Genomic DNA, 20,897 nt, shown 5'->3' with positions numbered 1-20,897 from the left:
TTTTTGTGTGCAAAGTACAGCTCGCAGTTTTAGTCCGATTGTCCTAAAATTTGGTATAGGGTCCTGTTTCGGCTCAAAGACGATCCCTATTGATTTTGGAAAAAATCGGTTCAGATTTAGATATAGCTGCCATATATATTTTTCACCGATCTGGTCATAATTGGCGTGTATATCAACCGATCTTCCTCAAATTCCGTACATCCGAATATTTTATGAGTCTCGAAAAACTTGCAACATATCAGCCAAATCGGTTCAGATTTAGATATAGCTCCCATATATAGCTTTCGCCCGATTTACACTCATTTGCACACAGAGGCCAATTTTTTGCTCCGATTTAGTTGAAATTTTGCACAGGGAGTATAATTAGCATTGTAGCTATGCGTGCCAAATTTGGTTGATATCGGTTTAGATTTAGATATAGCTCCCATATATAGCTTTCGCCCGATTTACACTCAAATGACCACAGAGGCCAATTTTTTGCTCCGATTTAGTTGAAATTATGCACAGGGAATAGAATTAGCATTGTAGCTCTGCGTGCCAAATTTGGTTGAAATCGGTTCATATTTAGATATAGCTCCCATATATAGCTTTCGCCCGATTTACACTCATATGACCACAGAGGCCAATTTTTTGCTCCGATTTAGTTGAAATTTTGCACAGGGAGTAGAATTAGCATTGTAGCTATGCGTGCCAAATTTGGTTGAAATCGGTTCAGATTTAGATATAGCTCCCATATATATGTTTTTCTGATTTCGACAAAAATGGTCTAAATACCAACATTTTCCTTGTAAAATCGCCACAGCTTAGTCGAAAAGTTGTAAAAATGACTCTAATTTTCCTAAACTTCTAATGCATATATATCGAGCGATAAATCATAAATAAACTTTTGCGAAGTTTTCTTAAAATTGCTCCAGATTTAAATGTTTCCCATATTTTTTTAATAACATTGTGTTCCACCCTAGTGCATTAGCCGACTTAAATTTTGACTCTATAGATTTTGTAGAAGTCTATCAAATTCTGTCCAGATCGAGTGATATTTAAATGTATGTATTTGGGACAAACCTTTATATATAGCCTCAACACATTTGACGGATGTGATATGGTATCGAAAATTTAGATCTACAAAGTGGTGCAGGGTATAATATAGTCGGCCCCGCCCGACTTTAGACCTTCCTTACTGGTTTGAAATAAGAAAGATTCCATTAAAAAAATCCGTGCCAATTTTTCCCGTCTGTGAGGGGAAAGGTAGTTCACAAAACAACCCTTACGGGAAAAATTCACCGCAAGTCTTTCATGTGAAACGTAAATTTCGAATCGGTTTGTAGTCTTCCCTTCCACTTATCCGCTAAATTTAAATTTACACACTCACACAATATAATATTGGTCGTGCCCAACGGAACTCGTGCCCAGTGGAACTCAACCTAGCTTTCCTTAGGAAACTAAGGAAATGTTCAGATGCTTTCACAGCGAAGCCCTCGGCGGTGTATCCCCTCCGGGATATTTCGTCAATTTTATGATGAGAAAAATTGCAACTATGCAACGGCGAGCGCGATATACACAAGCTCCCGGTCGGCCATTGCACGCATCTTACGAGAAGAGAGATGAGGTGCGTGTCAAATGGTAGCCGGAGGCTGACTTTTTTAAATAAATATAGTAAAAGAGCGGAGACCAAAATTGGATGGGGCCAATATCAAAATAGACTATAAGGACAAATATTTGAAAAAAAAATTAAATATAAGGCCCTAAAGGCCAAATATGGGGAACCCGATTCAGAATAAGTAAGTGTATACGCATCTTAAGAGATCGGCATGAAGATGAGGTGTGTGTCAAATGGTGGCCAGAGGCTGATTTTTTTTAATAAATATGGTACAAGAGCGGAGACCAAAATTGAATGGGGCCAATATCAAAATATACTATAAGGACAAATATTTGAAAATAAAAACTAACTAATACTATTCAAATTCAATACTCCCGAACAAGGGTAGTGGTGATTTAAGAAATAAAATGCTTTAATTGAATTCTCCTCGTCTATATTAATAATTACAATGAAAATATTACTAAGAGTTGATAGTGGTTGTTTGTTTATAATTACCATTAATATTTTGTTGTTGTGCCTGGTTTTGTGACACATATGATGTATCCATTTGCACAATAAGGTGGGTGCTATGTTCGGTTTTTTCACCAAAACACCAAATTAAAAGTACAAAAATATATATGAAGACGATTATATTTTTATCAAGCCTTGTCAAATTATGGATGGTAAACATCCAAGGCATTGATTTCGAAAAATTTTATATTTCTAAAATTATTAATTCAAAAAAGTAACCGTGAAAACAAGCTGGTTTTCAGCTTGAATTCTGAATATAGTACCGATGGAATTTCAACGGCCTGACAAATTTGGGATCAAAACAAAATGAGTCTCAGGAGTGCTTTAGAAATCATATATGGCCCATATTAAAAAACACACATATCCTGAGGATCGATCTGTATGGTGGCTTTATTTAACTCTAACCCACCATAGCGAATTTAAGCGTATTGGGTGGATAATAGGCTTTCAGGGAACTCATGAATTTAAATCGGTCTATGTGGAAGCTACATTTAATTGTGAAACGATATGGAACAAGTTTTGCATGGGCTATACCCATATATATATACTCCGCTATGCCCCATTTGCAATACCCGGAGACCTAATGAAATAAGAAGTCCTCGTATCAAGTATACGTATTTTTCAACGTAATAGTGATTTTTTTAAAGTCACCTATTCTCTGATTGGTGGATACGAAGCATGGAACCTTGTCCATACTTATTCAAAGATCGGGTTATACTTATTCAAAAATCGGGTTAATTTTGTGCCGAACACTCGGATGACTGTCGATTAGACTTCGGAGCACTCCAGTCAATAACATTTTCTACCAAAATTTGAATCAAATTTTACCAAAACTACCAAACAAAAAATCTTTTGCCAAAATTTTATTTCTATAGAAAATTTTGTCACTTTTTTTTAGAATTTTTTTTTCAAAATTTTATTTCTATAGAAAATTTTGTCAAAATTTTATTTCTATAGAAAATTTTGTCAAAATTTTATTTCTGTAGAGAATTTTGTCAAAATTTCATTTCTATATAAAATTTTGTTTTGTTTATTTTCATAGTTGATTTTTGTCAAATATAAAGAATTCTACCAATCTATCAAACAGTAAAAAATCTACCATTTTTGGTAGAATTCTACCAACTGTGGCAACAGTGCTTCGGAGCCATGTTTCATCCATTGTCCCATATGAAATCTTGGGATTTGTTCGCCAGATCATATCCAAACCTTACTTCGAATTTACAACGTATTTCTTATTTATGATTGTAGTGATGTTCTAATTCAATTTATATCTATAGGGTGCCATGTATTTAAATCAATTTCTATTTACAATCATTCAAGGCAACAATCTCTTCTGATTACTTTTTAGAAAATTAAATTCAAATATTTCATATTATTCCATCGCATTTTCAATTGATAATCTATTTTTAGTTTTATTTGTTGTCACTTGTACAGAAATATTATAACATATTTTAAATTTTCAATAAAATTGTGCTATTACTATAATTATACATAAATTATGTATTTGTATTCTGTTTAAAAGAAGAGAAAAAAAACTAAATATAAAAAATATATTCCTGATGTAATTTTACTTATTTTGAGAAAATATCACCATAATTTCTAACATTAGTTAGTTACTTCAATATCATTTCTTTACACGCATCTATTTTACACATTTAGTCCAACACTATGGAATATATATAGTTCACTGGATTTGTGTGCTTTACATCTGGGTAACCTGTTGAATAATTAAATACAGTTTTTTAAACTTTTTTTTATAAAAATTATTTTATACTCACACACTGGTTTGTTATCTTCTTATTTCTGTGCTACAGCAGCGGCATCAGCCTTTTCTTTTTCCTTCAGTTCCTGCTGATACATATAGGCTCTTCCCAATTGTATAGATTGTACTAGACCAACAAATAAATTCACCGAAAATAGACCCCAATTTTTTGGTTTGATAACCAATGAATAACGTGACCAAATAATGCCAGTAGCAGCTAATGCACCACATTGAGAAACGGAAAGAGTTTCAGCTGGTCGTGCTAAATCACTTAGACCGGCAATTACAAGACCCTACAAATGAAAATAAAAATGGATAACAATATAATTATTGAATACGATAATTTTATTAATTTTTCTAATTCGGCGTGTAAGTTGATATGGTCCTTTTTGACTGGTAGGTCGCAATTTGTAGAGATGAACTGTGCTGTGTCTAGCAATCTGGGGTTATCATCGGATGTACCCCAAGGCACTGTCCTGGGACCCCTTTTATTCATTTTGTATATAAATGACCTCCCTGATTGTGTGGATAGCAGATTTTGTACCCCGTTTTTATTTGCGGACGACATATTTTTACATTTTAGTTCTGCACGGGATTGTCCTGATTTATTGCGTGATAATATACAATCTTGCCTCGATCGGATTTTTCAATGGTCGGCAGTGAATGCGTTGGCCATTAATCCGGTCAAATCTAAAGCTATCGCATTTTGCTCTTCGAGTCGTTATTTCAATTATGGATTATTTATTGATGGGACTGTTATCGCATTTGTTAGTCAATTTAATTGTCTTGGAGTTATCCTAGATGAGCAGCTACGCTTTTTGTCCCACATAGAATCTGTCCAGCGTAAGGTCTTGAGTGTTCTACGTAGGATTTATTCTGCTAACATTTATTTGCCACTTGGTACTAAGTATCGTATAGCTTGGTCGCTACTCATGCCGCAGGTACTATATGGACTCGAGGTCTATTCGGGCACTACATCTAACAATATTGACTTACTTGGACGTATTGTTAATTCTGTGGTGAGATTTGTCTTTGGCGTTAGGAGAAGGGAACATATATCGGGTTATGTTAGAGAATTGTTAGGATGTTCTTTCAGGGATTTCGTTAAGATTCGCGCAGTGTATCTTTTCTATAGGACGATTAAGTGCGGAGTAGTTTTACCACTGTGTAATGCATTTTCTTTTATTCTGTCTGCAAGGGTTAATCATATTGATATTCCTCTGAGTAGGTGTAGTACCTTCGATAGATCTTTTCTGATTCGTGTGGCACGTTGTTGGAATTATTTGCCTATTGAATTACAGACTTTTTCACACTCTAATAATGCTTTTAGGCGTAAGCTTTTGCAACATTTTCGGGTGATACTGAATGATTCTCTATTTTTGTGTTGCTTTAACATGGATAATTGGGCATATTTTAGTGTTCATTTTTTAAATGTATTTATATATGGCTGGGGATCCAAATATACTATGGTTAAGTATTTTTTTTTTTTGTAATTTAGGTAATCTAGATTTTAAGTTTTTGAATTTAATTATTTTCTATAATTCAGGTATTTTGTTTTGCTATGTAATACGTTTTTTGGCCCTAGGGCTTTTGTATTACTTCGTGGATTAATAAATAAATAAATATAAGATCGCCTTAAAAAAAAAAAAATACAAAATCTCAGAGGATGGTTAGTGGCACTAACAGAATAATTGGAAATAAGTTGATGGTGATAGACGACTAAAAGTCAGCCAATTCGCGAGTTCCTAATTCTTTACATTTTTCTACTTGACCAATTTAAAGAGCAAGGTAAGGACAAAAAATATGCCAGTATGGATGAGTTGTAAAACAAAATCTATAGAAAAAAATGTTGACAACATTTTGTAAAGAAATATAATTTTAACAAAATTTTCTATAGAAATAAAATGTTGACAACATTTTCTATAGAAATAAAATTTTGACAAAATTGTCTATAGAAATAATATTTTGACAACATTTTTTATAGAAATTAAATTTGGCAAAATTGTATATAGAAATAATATTTTGACGAAATTTTTCCATAGAAATAAAATTTTGACAAAATTTTCTATAGAAATAAAATTTTGTTAAAATTTTCTGTAGAAATAAAATTTGACAACATTTTCTATAGAAATAAAATTTTGACAAAATTTTCTATAGAAATAAAATTTTGACAAAATTTTCTATAGAAATAAAATTTTGACAAAATTTTCTATAGAAATAAAATTTTGACAAAATTTTCTATAGAAATAAAATGTTGACAAAATTTTCTATAGAAATAAAATTTGGCAAATTTTTCTATAGAAATAAAATTTTGACAAAATTTTCTATAGAAATAAAATTTTGACAAATTTTTCTATAGAAATAAAATTTTGTTGAAATTTTCTGTAGAAATAAAATTTGACAAAATTTTCTATAGAAATAAAATTTTGTTGAAACTTTCGGTAGAAATAAAATTTTGACAAAATTTTCTATAGAAATAAAATTTTGTTGAAATTTTCGGTAGAAATAAAATTTTGACAAAATTTTCTATAGAAAAAAAATTGACAAAATTTTCTATAGAAATAAAATTTTGACAAAATTTTCTATAGAAATAAAATTTTGACAAAATTTTCTATATAAATAAAATTTTGACAAAATTTTCTTTAGAAATAAAATTTTGACATTTTCTATAGAAATAAAATTTTGACAAAATTTTCTATAGAAATAAAATTTTGACAAAATTTTCTATAGAAATAAAATTTTGACAAAATTTTCTATAGAAATAAAATTTTGACATTTTCTTTAGAAATAAAATTTTGACAAAATTATCTATAGAAATAAAATTTTGACAAAATTATCTATAGAAATAAAATTTTGACAAAATTATCCATGAGACCACTGACTGGAGTGAATTGTATGAACTAAAATATGAATATATATTTATTTATTTGCTTTTTATTTAATTTTTGAAAATCTGATATTGGGTTTTTAACTCCTTAATGTTTTGAAATGTCATCGGTTGATAATTCTTTTTTGAAATCTTAAAACTAAAATCCCAAAATCGTATATGAACTTCGGTACATCCTAATGTATATACTATAGTCAATTTATATATTTTTTTTATTTCGTTATATAGGCATTAATAAAAGGCAAAGCAAATGCTTTTTCACCAACACCGATTATAATATGTGTAGATTTTATAACATGCTTAGATATATACGTGGGATTTTATAGTATGTCAGACATTTTAACACTTTGTCAAAGAGTAATATCCCATGTTTCCTTACAGCAGAGCAGTATTAAAAATTCCATGAGATTTCTCATTATAATTTTTACTTCTAACTATTGCATTTTATTTTCCAAAAAAAAATTAAATGCTGTCTAATACTAGTACCCTACACCATTATGTAGTCATTCCGTTTCGGCCAAATACCAAAAAGTTGGTCAAAGTTTGTTTTCTCTGCTTTAAATAATTTAACAAAAAAAAAAAAGAATAATTTAACAAATTTAAAAATTATTTCCTCAATAACGAAAATCGATCGAATCAAATGGTACTCAGACGAAAATACAAACCTAATAAGCATTGATGAACAATTGATAGTTTATCAGTTTCAAGCAATATCTCTGTGCTGACGCTGTTTTTTTTTCTTTTGGCACAAAGCTCTACATTTGTAAAACAACAAAATACGTTATACTGGAAATATCGTATGCCGTTTATGAGTTCAATAGATAGTCGAATAAACGATTCATAATCCGACGTCATATAATTTTTTTTTCAAATAAATATATCACGTATGGAAGTTATGCCAATGTTTTTAAGGTAGATCAAAAATTTAATAAATTCCTTCTTATAGATTTTAAATAAACGGAAAAAATGTAAATTATTCTTAACTGCATTCGTCATTAAATTCCACCCTCAAATAATGTGAAAATTATTTGGACCCTTGCCTTCATGTAGCTTTTATGTTAGCCTTCATTATCGACGTATTGAGGCGTAAAAATTTTAACTTCGTGGCGGTTGAGATGAAGTCCTGTACGAAAGGTAACCTTTCATATGAGCGGGTATATTTATGAACCTTCCTAAATTCGATTTTTTTAGGGTTATCGAAAAATAAAACTGGGGTAAAAAGGTGGATATAAGGAATTCAATTAAAAATAGTTCAAAAAGGGCAAACATTAACTTTATTTGTGAGAACACATGGCAAAACTGTGTTATTGGAACGTAAACTACTTTTCCGCTAGAGATAAATGCCTGGCTAAAGGGATGCATCTTCGTACACATCTCTATCCAATACTTTTTTATCTATCTTGGTCAGCTTTTGTAGTTAAAAACCGATTAGGGTGTGCAAATTTACATCTAATTTCTTCGACAGCACACACGGTTGTCATTCGAGCATAAAAAATTTTTATCAAATTTTATTTCTATAGAAAATTTTGTCAATATTTTATTTCTTTAGAAAATTTTGACAAAATTTTATTTCTTTAGAAAATATTGTCAAAATTTTATCTCTATAGAAAAATTTTGCAAATCTCTATAGAAAATTTTTGCAAAATGTTTATTTCTATAGAAAGGTTCTTTGCAAAATTTTTATTTCTATAGAAAGTTTTGGCAAAATTTTATCTCCATTGAAAATTGTTGCAAAATTTTATTTCTATAGAAGTTTTTTTTTGCAAAATTTTATCTCTATAAACATTTTTTTCTGTAGAGATACTACAGAAAATTTTTGCCCTATTTTATCTCTGTAGAAAATTTTGGCAAAATTTTATCTCTATAGAAAATTTTATCGCTATAGCACACAGCCCTTCACTGTACTTGGCCGGAACAGTCACAGTGCAATGGTTAACATGTCCGCTTTGCATACATAGGGTAATGGGTTCAACCCCAGTTTCGATCGAACACAAAAAAAAAGAAACAAAAAAGCGATGGATAATAAGCACGATTGCCATTCGAGCCAAAAATAATCTACTAAAATTTAGAGAAAAACTACCTAATAAAAAGATCTTATTTTGTCAAAACTTTATTTCTATAGAAAATTTTGTCAAAATTTCATTTCTATAGAAATTTTTTAACATTTTATTTATATAGAAAAATTTGTCAAAATTTTATTTCTATAGAAAAAATTTTCAAAGTTTTATATCTATAGAAAATTTCTGAAGTACCTCTTAATTGGAGAGGATTACTCTGTAAAATCTACCAAAACATCAAGAATTCTACCAATCTACCAAACAGTAAAAAATTTACCATTTCTGGTAGAATTCTACCAACTGTGGTAACCGTGATAATAAGCACTCAGTGATGCTGGTGATATTTCTGAGCCTTTCAAAGCTTCGCCGGAAGGTTAAACGCTGTTTGGACACGGCTATAAAAGGTAGGTCTCTTGTCATTGAGCTAAACATCGAATCGGGCAGCACTTAGTGATAAGAGAGAGGTTCACCACTGTGGTATCACAGTGGTGAACTGAATAGTCTAAGTAAGTTTGAAATATCGGGCTGCCACTATACCTATCCTAACCTTACCTAACGGTCAAGGGAAGTTAGCATAGATTATTGATCAACTTTAGATGATATATTAAATTAAATTGAAGCTAGGATCTAGAATGAGAGTTAGGATCTAGAATTTTGCAAAGTTAAATTTATTTGATTTTCGGTTCTACAAAATTTTGGAAAAGGCGACTTTCAACTTCATATAAATTTTGATAAAATCGTTATTTTTGAAATATGGACTTATGCTGTCCAAGAATAAAATATCTGCAACATATTCCCCTTTCGAATGAAAAATCTACCGTACGATTATTACGTTAAGGCCGGCACTATGTTCGGGTTTCGAGTTGAAAATCACTTTATTGTCGAGGTTACTTATTAAAATAATTTTAAAGCGGATTGATTGTTTGGCTCAATTGAGGTTTACGTTTATTCATTTACATTTTCGAGATTTAACAGCAGTATTTTTGTTTTTATTTATATCTTGAAATGTTAAAATAAGTAAGCGCGAAAAAATGTGCTTTCAACTTGAAAATTGAACATAGTACCGGCATTTAAAATTCGATTGGTAGCTATCAAACATGGGTTGCCCTATTTCAACCACAATCAAAAGTAAATTTGTCGGTTTGACTCGATCTTTTAAAAACATAAATGTCGATTAATCCAAGCTGGGAGAATTCCAATAACTTTATTTTCCAAAAGTAGATTTCCGATTTTGGAATCTCCAAAAATATTGTTTTTTAATGGAAACGGTGTACTAATCAAATACTAGGGTACACGAACTTTCGTAGCTAATTTAATTATTTCCTAATCTCTGTTTGTCTTTATAAAGTACTTAAACTCTATTTATTAAATTAGAAACAATCTAGATGTGACATTGATAAAGCTTATCAATATTGTCGTCTCAAATCAAGTCCTACCCTATATACGTTGTACGACAAAACAATTTGTAAGTAGCGGGGGATCTAAACTTGTCAAAAGAGCACTTACCCACAATGACGTTTGTCATTTTTACATGCAAATGAATCTAAAATCGAATGATTATATAAAACTTACCCATTTAAATACGGGAGACCAAAAGAAGATCGTTTTAGGCCCTAAAATATATTCAAAACAATATCATCATTAGGAATATACGAATCTTTGTGATGTGACGACTACGACGACATACCAGCAGGGTGATTCCACAATGGACGTAATTTCGTTGGAACATGTTTGTCTACGGCACCTACTAAACCATTGTAAACCTTTGATGGGAAACTCAATTTTGCTGGAGCCGGTGGGGGATTTGGGGGGGTTGTAGTGGAAGCCATTGAATTAAACAAGTTGGAACCTTGAAAACGTCAACCGTGGAACAGAATTTGCGAATAGAATCAGATGATGGCCGCCACTCAACAAACGTTATGGCAATGTTGTTTATTTAAACTACGCTGTTTATGGCAAAAAAAAAAGAAATTTTGTTCGCTTCCCCACATAATCGTTAGAGAGAGGCAGAGAGAACCAGACAAATATAAACACAAATTCACCGAAAAGAAAAGCACAACAAAAAGAATCTCTCAAAAGCTTTCTCCACCTTACTTACCTTGGCCTTTACAAACAATATCCGCAAGTATTTTAGTTTACGGAAACCGAAATTTGTAGTTAAAAATGAGATGAAAAAATGTGTGAATTCTAAATATAAAATCAAACACAAACTAATGGCCAACTGGCAAACATTTACTTAGAAAAAATAAACGTACTATTTATAGATAACATCAAACAGTGGTTGCGAATATTTGTTGTTGTAGAAGGAAACCAGTGATGATAAATAGCATTCTTAAAGTTGTACTGAATCAGCTTCGAAAAAGTACTTTGCTGAAAGCCTTTTCCTTTTTTTTCATAATTTTATTGTAGTACTTCCGGAAATAATGCTGTAATTCATAAATTATTCAAGTCAGACATATGCTCCCGAGTATAATGTGTGAACACAACCTAAAGTTGGAATGAGTTCTTGTTAGATTCTTTCCATTGTACCAATTTGGTACCAAAATACCAAATTTTATGAAGGTTGGAAGCAAAATCTTATAGATATCTTGTAAATGATTGCGGAGATTAAAACCAAGCGTTACTCAGTTGGTGGTGCTCATATCTAGCAATGCGTGACATAGGATATGTCTCATTTGAATTCAGACGTATTTATCACCCTTATATTTAAAATTCTCTGCATAGACAATCATCATCAAAAGGCTTTAGAAATTCAAAAACAAACCTTCAAATTTGAAGGTTTAAAAAGTACCAAATGTTCTCGGAGTTACCACATTACTTTTTATACTCATATTGTTTAAAAAAAGTACAAAACAAATTTAACATCCCTGATGCATACATTGAAAAAATGTCATCTGGGTATTCGTAACGTTTCGTTGACGGAATATACGGCGTACCAGTGCTGCCAGGTTGGGGGTTCCCCCAAATTTAGATTTTTTGCACGTTTCGTGGGATTTTTAAAATTTTTAGGTGTAAAAATATTTTACATCTCATAAAGTTGAATAATTCTTAACTAAATGCAATTCTACCACTCTCTTAATACCCACCAGCAAAAAAAAAGGTAAAAAATTATACATATTTGTTGCAGATTTCATTATAACTTGATGGGGAATAGCCCAAAGCAAATTTTCACAAAGTTTGTATTCCATAAAATGGATTATATAAGAAAAGTAATCGTGAAAAATTTACGATTTTAGCGGCTAAACTCGAACTTAATACCCACCTTTAGCGGCTAAACTCGAACTTAATACCCACCTTTACACAAAATTTTCGGGGGTGTTTGAAAAATATCTAGACCAATTTGGAGTTTTTTCTTAAAAATTGGGGGAAAGTTCAAAGTTTACCTGGCAACACTGATTTGTACGATTTAAAGGGTGATTTGTTAAGAGCTTGATAACTTTTTTTTTTAAAAAAACGCATAAAATTTGCAAAATCTCATCGGTTCTTTATTTGAAACGTTAGATTGGTCCATGACATTTACTTTTTGAAGATAATTTCATTTAAATGTTGACCGCGGCTGCGTCTTAGGTGGTCCATTCGGAAAGTCCAATTTTGGGCAACTTTTTCGAGCATTTCGGCCGGAATAGCCCGAATTTCTTCGGAAATGTTGTCTTCCAAAGCTGGAATAGTTGCTGGCTTATTTCTGTGGACTTTAGACTTGACGTAGCCCCACAAAAAATAGTCTAAAGGCGTCAAATCGCATGATCTTGGTGGCCAACTTACCGGTCCATTTCTTGAGATGAATTGTTCTCCGAAGTTTTCCCTCAAAATGGCCATAGAATCGCGAGCTGTGTGGCATGTAGCGCCATCTTGTTGAAACCACATGTCAACCAAGTTCAGTTCTTCTATTTTTGGCAACAAAAAGTTTGTTAGCATCGAACGATAGCGATCGCCATTCACCGTAACGTTGCGTCCAACAGCATCTTTGAAAAAATACGGTCCAATGATTCCACCAGCGTACAAACCACACCAAACAGTGCATTTTTCGGGATGCATGGGCAGTTCTTGAACGGCTTCTGGTTGCTCTTCACTCCAAATGCGGCAATTTTGCTTATTTACGTAGCCATTCTACCAGAAATGAGCCTCATCGCTGAACAAAATTTGTCGATAAAAAAGCGGATTTTCTGCCAACTTTTCTAGGGCCCATTCACTGAAAATTCGACGTTGTGGCAGATCGTAAGTCTATTCATGATGAAATGTCAAAGCATACTGAGCATCTTTCTCTTTGACACCATGTCTGAAATCCCACGTGATCTGTCAAATACTAATGCATGAAAATCCTAACCTCAAAAGAATCACCCTTTATAAACACACGACAAGATATGTTACTCCTTGAGAGAACGAAGCCGTTCCATTTTTTCTTGGCAACGGCTTTCAACTTTTGCCAACGGCGGCTTGACGATTATCCGATATAATTTTTTAAAAATCAAATTAAAAAAATCTTATTTTGAAGTCAAAATTTTATTTCAATAGAAAATTTTCTGAAAATTGTATTTCCTCAATTTCTATTTCTATAGAAAATTTTCTCAAAATTTTATTTCAATAGAGAATTTTCTCAAAATTATATTTTTATATAAAGTTTTCCAATATTCTATTTTTATAGAAAATGTTGTCAAAATTTTGTTTCTATAGAAAATTTTCTTAAAATTTTATTTTTATAGAAAAATTTGTCAAATTATATTTCTATATATAGAAAATTTTCTCAAAATTATATTTCTATATATAGAAAACTGAGATGCTTCTTGGTTGGAGAGGATGATTTTGCAAAATCTACCAAAACATCAAGAATTCTAAGAAACAGTAAAAAATCTACCATCTTTGGTAGAATTCTACCAACTGTGGCAACCGTGCTCTAACCGCTACGTTTTATTTATTAAGGTAAGTACTATGTTCGCTTTTCGCGTTGAAATTTTCGTGGTTACTTTATTAAAACAGCTCAATACAAAGCAGATAAATTGACTCAATTGATGCGCAGTTACTTGTTCCTCTAGATTTCGACAAGACGTTACAGGAATAAGTTTGTTGTCAATTATAATTTTGATTATTTAAAGAAAAGTAATCGCGAAAATAAAGTGGTTTTGAACTCGAAAACCGAACATAGTACCCACCTTTAAATGATAAAATTTTTTGGCGGATAAATTTTACTCGAAATCAGCCGATATCATAATCGACAGTGGGCACCTAGCAAACTATCAATGGCACCCATGTTCGGATATCCACTTCCAAAAATAAGTGAAATCAATAGATTTATTTTAATTTTTTTTTATTAAAAATGACACGTTTTTAATAATACTCATGTATTAAATATAAAACACGATTTTTTTACCCGAGTACTTTTTTGAACCGGAAACACATCCATATTGGACATAATTCAACTTTTACCAAGACTTTTGCAAGTGAATTAATTTCACTTGCGGTGTAAGTGGATTCTAGGAAACCAAAATCGTGGAATTAATTCACATTCACTTGGGAGTGGATTTGCGAACTTGGGCATGGATTAGGGATACAAAGTTTTTTTTTTCAAACTGAGAACTTTAAGGACAAAACGTTGAAAAATGGGAATGTGATACAATTCTTCTCATGTTGATATATCGTAAAAAATTCTCGAGTCAAAAAATTATCGGCGTAGAATTAATTGAGCAAAGTATTTTTATAATATACGAAAAATGCCTTCCATTTATACAAAAAAAAAAACGATATGACTTCCCCGAACAACTCAACCATAGCCAGCAGGCTGGGGACAGTTCTTTTAACCTCTCGTTACATTAAAATGTATCGGCTTGAAATTCTATAAAGCCTCAACAGAAATTTTGTTCGATAATCACTTAAGTACAAACAAAACTGAAAAAAATGACATCCTCTGTTGTCTTTTATTTTTATATAATTATATTTACGATTTAAAAGTTTTCTTTTGTTTTAAAAACGTTCTAATATTTTTTAAATATGTTGGCGTTTTTAAATACTTGAATGAATTTTGTTGATTAATGAGCGAATATTGATGGTATTTATCTATGACATAATGAATTTGTTTATTTTAACGATGATTAAAAATGAATCTAAACGGAAGAAATCTCAGAAATGCGCATGTCTAAAACACAAGACAATTTACTGGTGGCAAAATAAAGATATAAAACAAGATTTCTTCGTTTCAAAAATTTTGAAGATAGTTTGTTTTACTACAATGTATTTTTAGTTCCAAAGAAAAAAAATTAAAATTATATAAAATAAAAAATTCTTTAAAGTAAATAGGTTTTTTTAGTACAGACGAATTTCTTATTTGTTGTTTTACAAAAAAAATGTTGGTTTTATATAAAAGATAAAGGATATTACAAGGGACCAAGGTAAAAGGTAGAGGGGGGAAGACCAAGGATGTGGGGGATAGGGATAGAGTGACTTATATAAATTTCCAGAATAAAAGGAAGTCGAGGTTTAATTTAGGTTGTTTTTTTTTTCAAAATTGTTTTTAAAACTCAAAAATTCAATAAATCTGTTTGGTTTTATGTGTATGTATATATATATAATTATATATAGATGATTTATAAAGTATTAAATTATTACAATAATTAAATTATCATGGACTCAGTATGTTCGTTCTTGTTATTTGCAATTTTGATAAATCCTTGTTTTTTTGTTTACTGTGTTCTTTTCTCTTTTTGTGTGTTACGATTCTAAATTAAATAATAACTAAAAAATAAAGATTTCGATTGTTTGCAATGTACAAGACAACATTTATCGTAAAATCATGGTCACATTGAAAAATAAGGGAAATTTTGTTAAAAATTAAATGAGTTCGGTAGTCTGCTATCAGCATTTGGATCAAATTGATATTGTGCTCCATCCGAAGCTGGTGCCATTGATGCTTGTTCAAGCTGCAAGATAAAGAAAAAGAGATTTAATTTTTTTTTTGTACTTTTTCGAGATCAACAGAATCCTCTTACCTCATCGGAAAAGTGTTGTTCAATGATTTCATATGCCAGTTTGTAGATTTCCACATTTTCATGGTTTTGTAATTTTTCAATTTTTTCAAGACCATCACATTCCTCAATCAAGTTGGCTACCTCTTGCACATGGCTGTCAGCCATTTTGAGCATATTGTTAAGACCATCTAGGACAACCTGCAGAAAAATCATAGTTAAATTCGTTTACATTTAAAATTCGAGGATTTAGGAATTTTGATTATTCACTATCAAATGAAAATGTGTATTTAAATTCCATGTAAAAAAAATATTTATTTATTTATTGAATCATATACTAATATAAAGCCTTCAAGGCCAATAAACATATTACTCTTAGCAAGTACCTGAGCATTAAATAGTTCTGTGATAAATCTAATATTTAATGACTACTTTTAGTCTAACACTAACGCGGCTCCCCAGCCATAACAACAAAGGTGTACGATATTTAAGATAACATAAAAAGGGGGTAAAATCCTATGTTCCATGTTCTAAAAATGTTTTTTTTTTTTTTAAATTTAGTTATTACTCGTGTTTACCAGTCCAAATAAATACAAACCTTTCGTCGATATATTCTGCTATCGATATTTTACATTTTATTTATTAAATTATACAATTTTTTGGCGGATACATTTTACTCGAAATCAGCCGACATAATCCAGAGTGGCATCATCATCTGGACATCTAACAAACTATTAATGGATGAGGGATACAAAGTTGAAATGACTTCTTAATTGATTTTTAAATTTTTTGTAATCTTAAAAATTGACTTTTGATATTTTTCGAAATTGAGAACTTTAAGGACAAAATGTCGAAAAATGGGAATGTGATACAATTCCTTTTATGTTGATATCTCGTAAAGTCACGAGTCAAAAAATTATCGGCGTAGAATTAATTGAACAAAGTACCTTTCTAATATACGAAAAATGCGATATAACTTCCCGAACAACTCAACCATAGCCAGCAGGCTGGGGACAGTTATCTTCTGCTATCGACGAAGATCTACATTCCTACTGTAGCTTTTTGTCGCTGAACTGAAAAATTAATTTAAAAATATGGACACTGTTAAGAGTTAAAGTGACTAATCCTAGAAATCTTTCAATGGACTTTAGAGGAGCTTCACAGTTGCCAATTAAAAAAAAAAGTGGATCAACCGGATGTTGCGCGCCCTGTCCGAAATGCGTGTAGTGACTTTTACTCAATTTTAGAGATCACACATCCTGAAACAAATTTGACGTCGGAAACATTGCGTTCTGCCGACACAAGCAGGTAAAAATATCGTAAATAACTTATTAGGCAACTTCGAAAAAAAAGAATAGTTTGATTCGATATCTGGACCATATGAACATTGAAAACTCGAATATACGCTATTATTAAATTGGTTGTAATATCTTCTAATGTAGCTACTTCTCTATATTTTTATATTTCTCAAATTTTGCTTCCGGCTTAGAACACAGTATTCGCTGTTTCACAATTTTTCCACTCACACGCCGTATTACAGAACCTTGTGAAGCCGTTAGATTTAAATAAGTCTACAACAAAGCGTAGTGACGATATCCTTTATATCCTAAATTATTTCCATTATCAACAGATTCTATTTTTCAAGGAACATTAAAGTAGGTAATTCTTAATTATATATGTTTTTACCCGACCAGAGCTGTAAGGATTTCAATACACTCTACCATTTCTGGATATGTTCGTTTTTATGGTTTAAAACCAATTTTTGCTAAAAATTTTCTACTGGATGTCAATAACTACATTGATGATACGATTTATTTTATGGTAGAAAAATAAAAACCAATTAAATATTTCACACAGTACTTACATTAATAACTTGGGTATCTTGACATACTAAAAGATCACAGAATGGTGATATAACTCCCTCTTTGATGAGCGTAAACACTTGCTCACGATTACCACTAATAGTCAAATTGCTAATGGCCCATGCAGCTTCTTTTTGTGTTTGGAATTCGCCATGTCGTAAATTTTCAATAATTTTCGGTAAAAGACCACAATTGATAACAGCCTGCACTTGTGACTGATTACCGGCTGTGATGTTAGATAAAAACCATACGGCTTCCTTGCGTATCTTCTCCTTTTGGTGAGACAATAATGCTGGGAAATATGATAAAGCATCATAATTGAGTACCACTTGTGTTTGTTCATCGGAGCCAGTAACAATGTTGCCGACAGCTCGTAGAGCGGCTGTCTGTACTTTAACTTCAGCATGACCCAAAAGAGGTATTAATTTTGGTACAATACCACTCTCAATAACCATTTGAATTTGATCATTGCCGCCATCAGTTAAATAACTAATTGCCCATACAGTGTCTACCAAAATGTTGGTGTCTGTGTGGTGAATCAACATATTTAGAGCGGGCAAGATTTCATGAATTGTGGCGGCCGGTGGAGGGGGATCTTTGTTGCGGCATAAATTCACAATAACCCAGGTGACATTACGTAAAAAGGAAATTGGTATATCGGGTTTGATAAATGACAACAATGGTTGAACCACACCATGTTTTATTACAAAATCACGCAGTTCTGGCCCATCACCAATAATATTACCCAGAGCCCAGACGGCTTGTTCACATACATTTGGAGCGGGTGAAGATAATAACTGCAAGAAGAGAGGGACAGCACCGGCAGCTACAACTTGATTTGTTTGTTCTGAAGTGCCAGAAGCGATATTTGTTAAAGCCCAAGCTGCTTCAAATTGCAACATGGTGTGATTGTGTTGCTTGAGGCACTCAACCAATATGGGTAGAATGTCGCTCTTTATTAAATCATTAATGGGTGGATTCTTGTCAGACGATAGCAGTTTGCGAGCAGATTGCACAGCAGCCAATTGCTGTTCGGGATCCCTTGAATCAGCAGCGGCTTCAGCTAATTTCTTCAAATTGATTTGATTTGGCAACTGATCATCTTCATCTGTATTTGAGTCCATATTGGGGACATTGCGTCGTTTAAGGAGAGTTTCCTCACGTTTGTTTTTGCGCAATTCCACTGTGACTTCATTTCGTCGTCGTCGCATTTCCTAAAATATAGAAAAAAAAGTTTAAACAAATAAATAATAAATTAGCAGATTGGTTGTGGAACATAAATATAAAAAGACATGGTCCAAACTTGTGGCTACTATTAAAATGTTATCCTTGATCTTTTTCATGATGTCAAAAATTGATAAAAAAAAATAATAATAAATGGGACAAAAATATAGCTTTGAACTTAGCGTTTTGGTGGAAAAATCATGCATGCATAGTTTTATTTAGTCATACAAAGTCCCCATTTCCTAAACATATACGAGTATTGGTCTGACTATATATAAAGCAGACACAGACCGTGAAAGATCCCATTAGTCCTATTTGAAAGCCCATATCCATTAATTGTTCATAAAATGGCAGATCTTTTTAATGGGCAGACATGTCGACCCACTTTAATTGCCAATTTGAACAATTCATTTACATTGCCAACCCTGTTTTTCCCCTCTATATTGATCAACCACTACACAGGGTTGTACTTGGGCACTTTGCTGCACACATACAAACGCATTCGAAAACAAATTACACACACACCCGCTCAAACCTGTGCATGTGTCTGCGTCGTCAAAGAAGAAACAAACAGTAAATGTAGGAACAAGGCGTACATGTGAAAAAAATCACCGTAATACCACGAGGAATGGAAGAAGAAACAGAGGGTATTAATAATATCAATGACATGGAATAAAATTATCAATTCAATTTTTATTATGGACACTGTGTGAGGAATAAATTTCACAATCTCATAGAAAAACGTCATTACCTTTTGGTACAAAATCAATATAAATACAAAAATTAAATTGAATAATGCATACATATAGATAGCAAATGGAGGTTAAGCAATTCGTTTTTCCTCTATTTGCTAATTCCTCATTTCTGCTAGTACTTCATTACACCTATATGTACTACAGACACCACCACAATCTCGGGAACGGACCACATCCATTTTACAACAAAAACATGTGCCATCTCAAGGAAATTTTACACAAAAAAATTTCGAGAAATTTTAAAAGTCATTCCATTTTGTTAATATGGGTGTGGTTTTTTTTTACAATAAAATACAAATATATAAAAATCTTTAGCTTACCTCTTGATCTTTGCCTTTGTTTTTGAAATTTTGCAAGCGATTCACATTTGGTTCCACAGACGTCATTTTTTCTTCTATTTTTTTCTTTTAGCTACTGCCTTCAGTAAAATTACGTTTTATTCCGTAGAAGATTCCAATTGATTCAAATACTTCTTACTTTATTTCTTCGTTAAGAAATGAATGTATATAGTTGCTAATGGTTTTTCAATACAATTTATATGGTCCTGTATCAAAAATCACTGATTAAATCGAAGAAAAAGACAGTAAACGCAACGATTGATGCCGATGACGAACGACGAAATGTATATCATTGCCTCTCATTTAGAGATAACGGCGTCAGAAATTATACCTATTAAGCCGTTACTTTAGACAATGAGATTGCATATTAGTGGGGCTTTACATGACATTGTTATGAAAATATCCGATACGAACATTTATGTATATATTTATTTTCAATTACTAAGCTGAGTACTATGTTCAGTTTTCAAACTGAAAACCAGCTTGTTTTCACGGTTACTTTTTTAATTAAAAAATTTAGAAATATAAAATTATTTGCAATCGATTCTTTAGATCTTTTCCATCCATTATTTGGCAAGACTTGATCAAAATATAATCGTCTTCATAAATATATTTGTACTTTTAATTTTGTGTTTTGGTGAAAAAAACCGAACATAGTACTCACCTTTATGTTGGCAGTATCCATTTTTCACGGCTGCTTTTCTTAGCTCATTTATTTTAGAAAAAATAAACTTTTTTAATTGTTGCTTTGGATTATTTCCCACAAAATTTGCTAAAAAAAAAGTTATTCTGTTATTCTACTTGTAGATTTATTTTTGAGCCACTAAACTCGAACTTAATACCCACCTCAATAAAGCTAAACTTAAAGAAGAAATATAATGCTACAATACAATATAGCTTGTAGGGAATGGCCAATAATATAAATTCAATAACTTTTCCTTTTTTAAGGTTT

General features: G+C 31.7%; 2 protein-coding genes across 3 annotated transcripts; both read right to left on the bottom strand.

The window, feature by feature from the left end:
• Positions 1-3,472: 3,472 nt before the first annotated feature.
• Positions 3,473-11,030, bottom strand: LOC142220308 (mitochondrial pyruvate carrier 2). Of its 2 annotated transcripts, none has more exons than XM_075289367.1 (5): positions 10,912-11,030; positions 10,501-10,759; positions 10,386-10,426; positions 3,886-4,162; positions 3,473-3,824 (listed from the first exon to the last, which is right to left on the bottom strand). In XM_075289367.1, the coding sequence occupies exons 2-4, from the start codon at positions 10,640-10,642 to the stop codon at positions 3,905-3,907; spliced, it is 441 nt and encodes a 146-aa protein (XP_075145482.1). In that variant the 5' UTR covers positions 10,643-10,759; positions 10,912-11,030; the 3' UTR covers positions 3,473-3,824; positions 3,886-3,904. The 2 variants fall into 2 exon arrangements, with proteins under 2 accessions (XP_075145482.1, XP_075145481.1); XM_075289366.1 differs by having other exon boundaries at positions 10,501-10,793; positions 10,912-11,004.
• A 4,312-nt stretch (positions 11,031-15,342) lies between these two features.
• Kap-alpha3 (karyopherin alpha3) lies at positions 15,343-20,211 on the bottom strand. Its single transcript, XM_075289365.1, has 4 exons — positions 19,928-20,211; positions 17,631-18,842; positions 15,791-15,967; positions 15,343-15,721 (listed from the first exon to the last, which is right to left on the bottom strand). Exons 1-4 carry the CDS (start codon positions 19,991-19,993, stop codon positions 15,626-15,628), a joined length of 1,551 nt encoding a protein of 516 aa, XP_075145480.1. The 5' UTR covers positions 19,994-20,211; the 3' UTR covers positions 15,343-15,625.
• Positions 20,212-20,897: the final 686 nt, after the last annotated feature.

The sequence above is a fragment of the Haematobia irritans genome, chromosome 1 (assembly GCF_050003625.1).
Source record: "Haematobia irritans isolate KBUSLIRL chromosome 1, ASM5000362v1, whole genome shotgun sequence".
NCBI classification, from domain to species: domain Eukaryota; kingdom Metazoa; phylum Arthropoda; class Insecta; order Diptera; family Muscidae; genus Haematobia; species Haematobia irritans.
The sequence above is the reverse complement of the archived record's forward strand: the minus strand, read 5'-3'. Positions and strand labels throughout refer to the sequence as shown.

What these genes read in the sequence shown, in the direction of transcription:
- LOC142220308 (XM_075289367.1), bottom strand. Translation starts at nt 10,642, where the DNA reads ATGGCTTCCACTACAACCCCCCCAAATCCCCCACCGGCTCCAGCAAAA. An exon ending in ATTGTGGAATCACCCTGCTG is followed by an intron (nt 10,427 to 10,500) that starts GTATGTCGTCGT and finishes AATATATTTTAG; the next exon opens with GGCCTAAAACGATCTTCTTT. An exon ending in GGTCTCCCGTATTTAAATGG is followed by an intron (nt 4,163 to 10,385) that starts GTAAGTTTTATA and finishes TTTCATTTGTAG; the next exon opens with GGTCTTGTAATTGCCGGTCT.
- Kap-alpha3 (XM_075289365.1), bottom strand. Translation starts at nt 19,993, where the DNA reads ATGACGTCTGTGGAACCAAATGTGAATCGCTTGCAAAATTTCAAAAAC. An exon ending in ACAAAGGCAAAGATCAAGAG is followed by an intron (nt 18,843 to 19,927) that starts GTAAGCTAAAGA and finishes TCTATATTTTAG; the next exon opens with GAAATGCGACGACGACGAAA. An exon ending in AAGATACCCAAGTTATTAAT is followed by an intron (nt 15,968 to 17,630) that starts GTAAGTACTGTG and finishes ATTTTTCTGCAG; the next exon opens with GTTGTCCTAGATGGTCTTAA.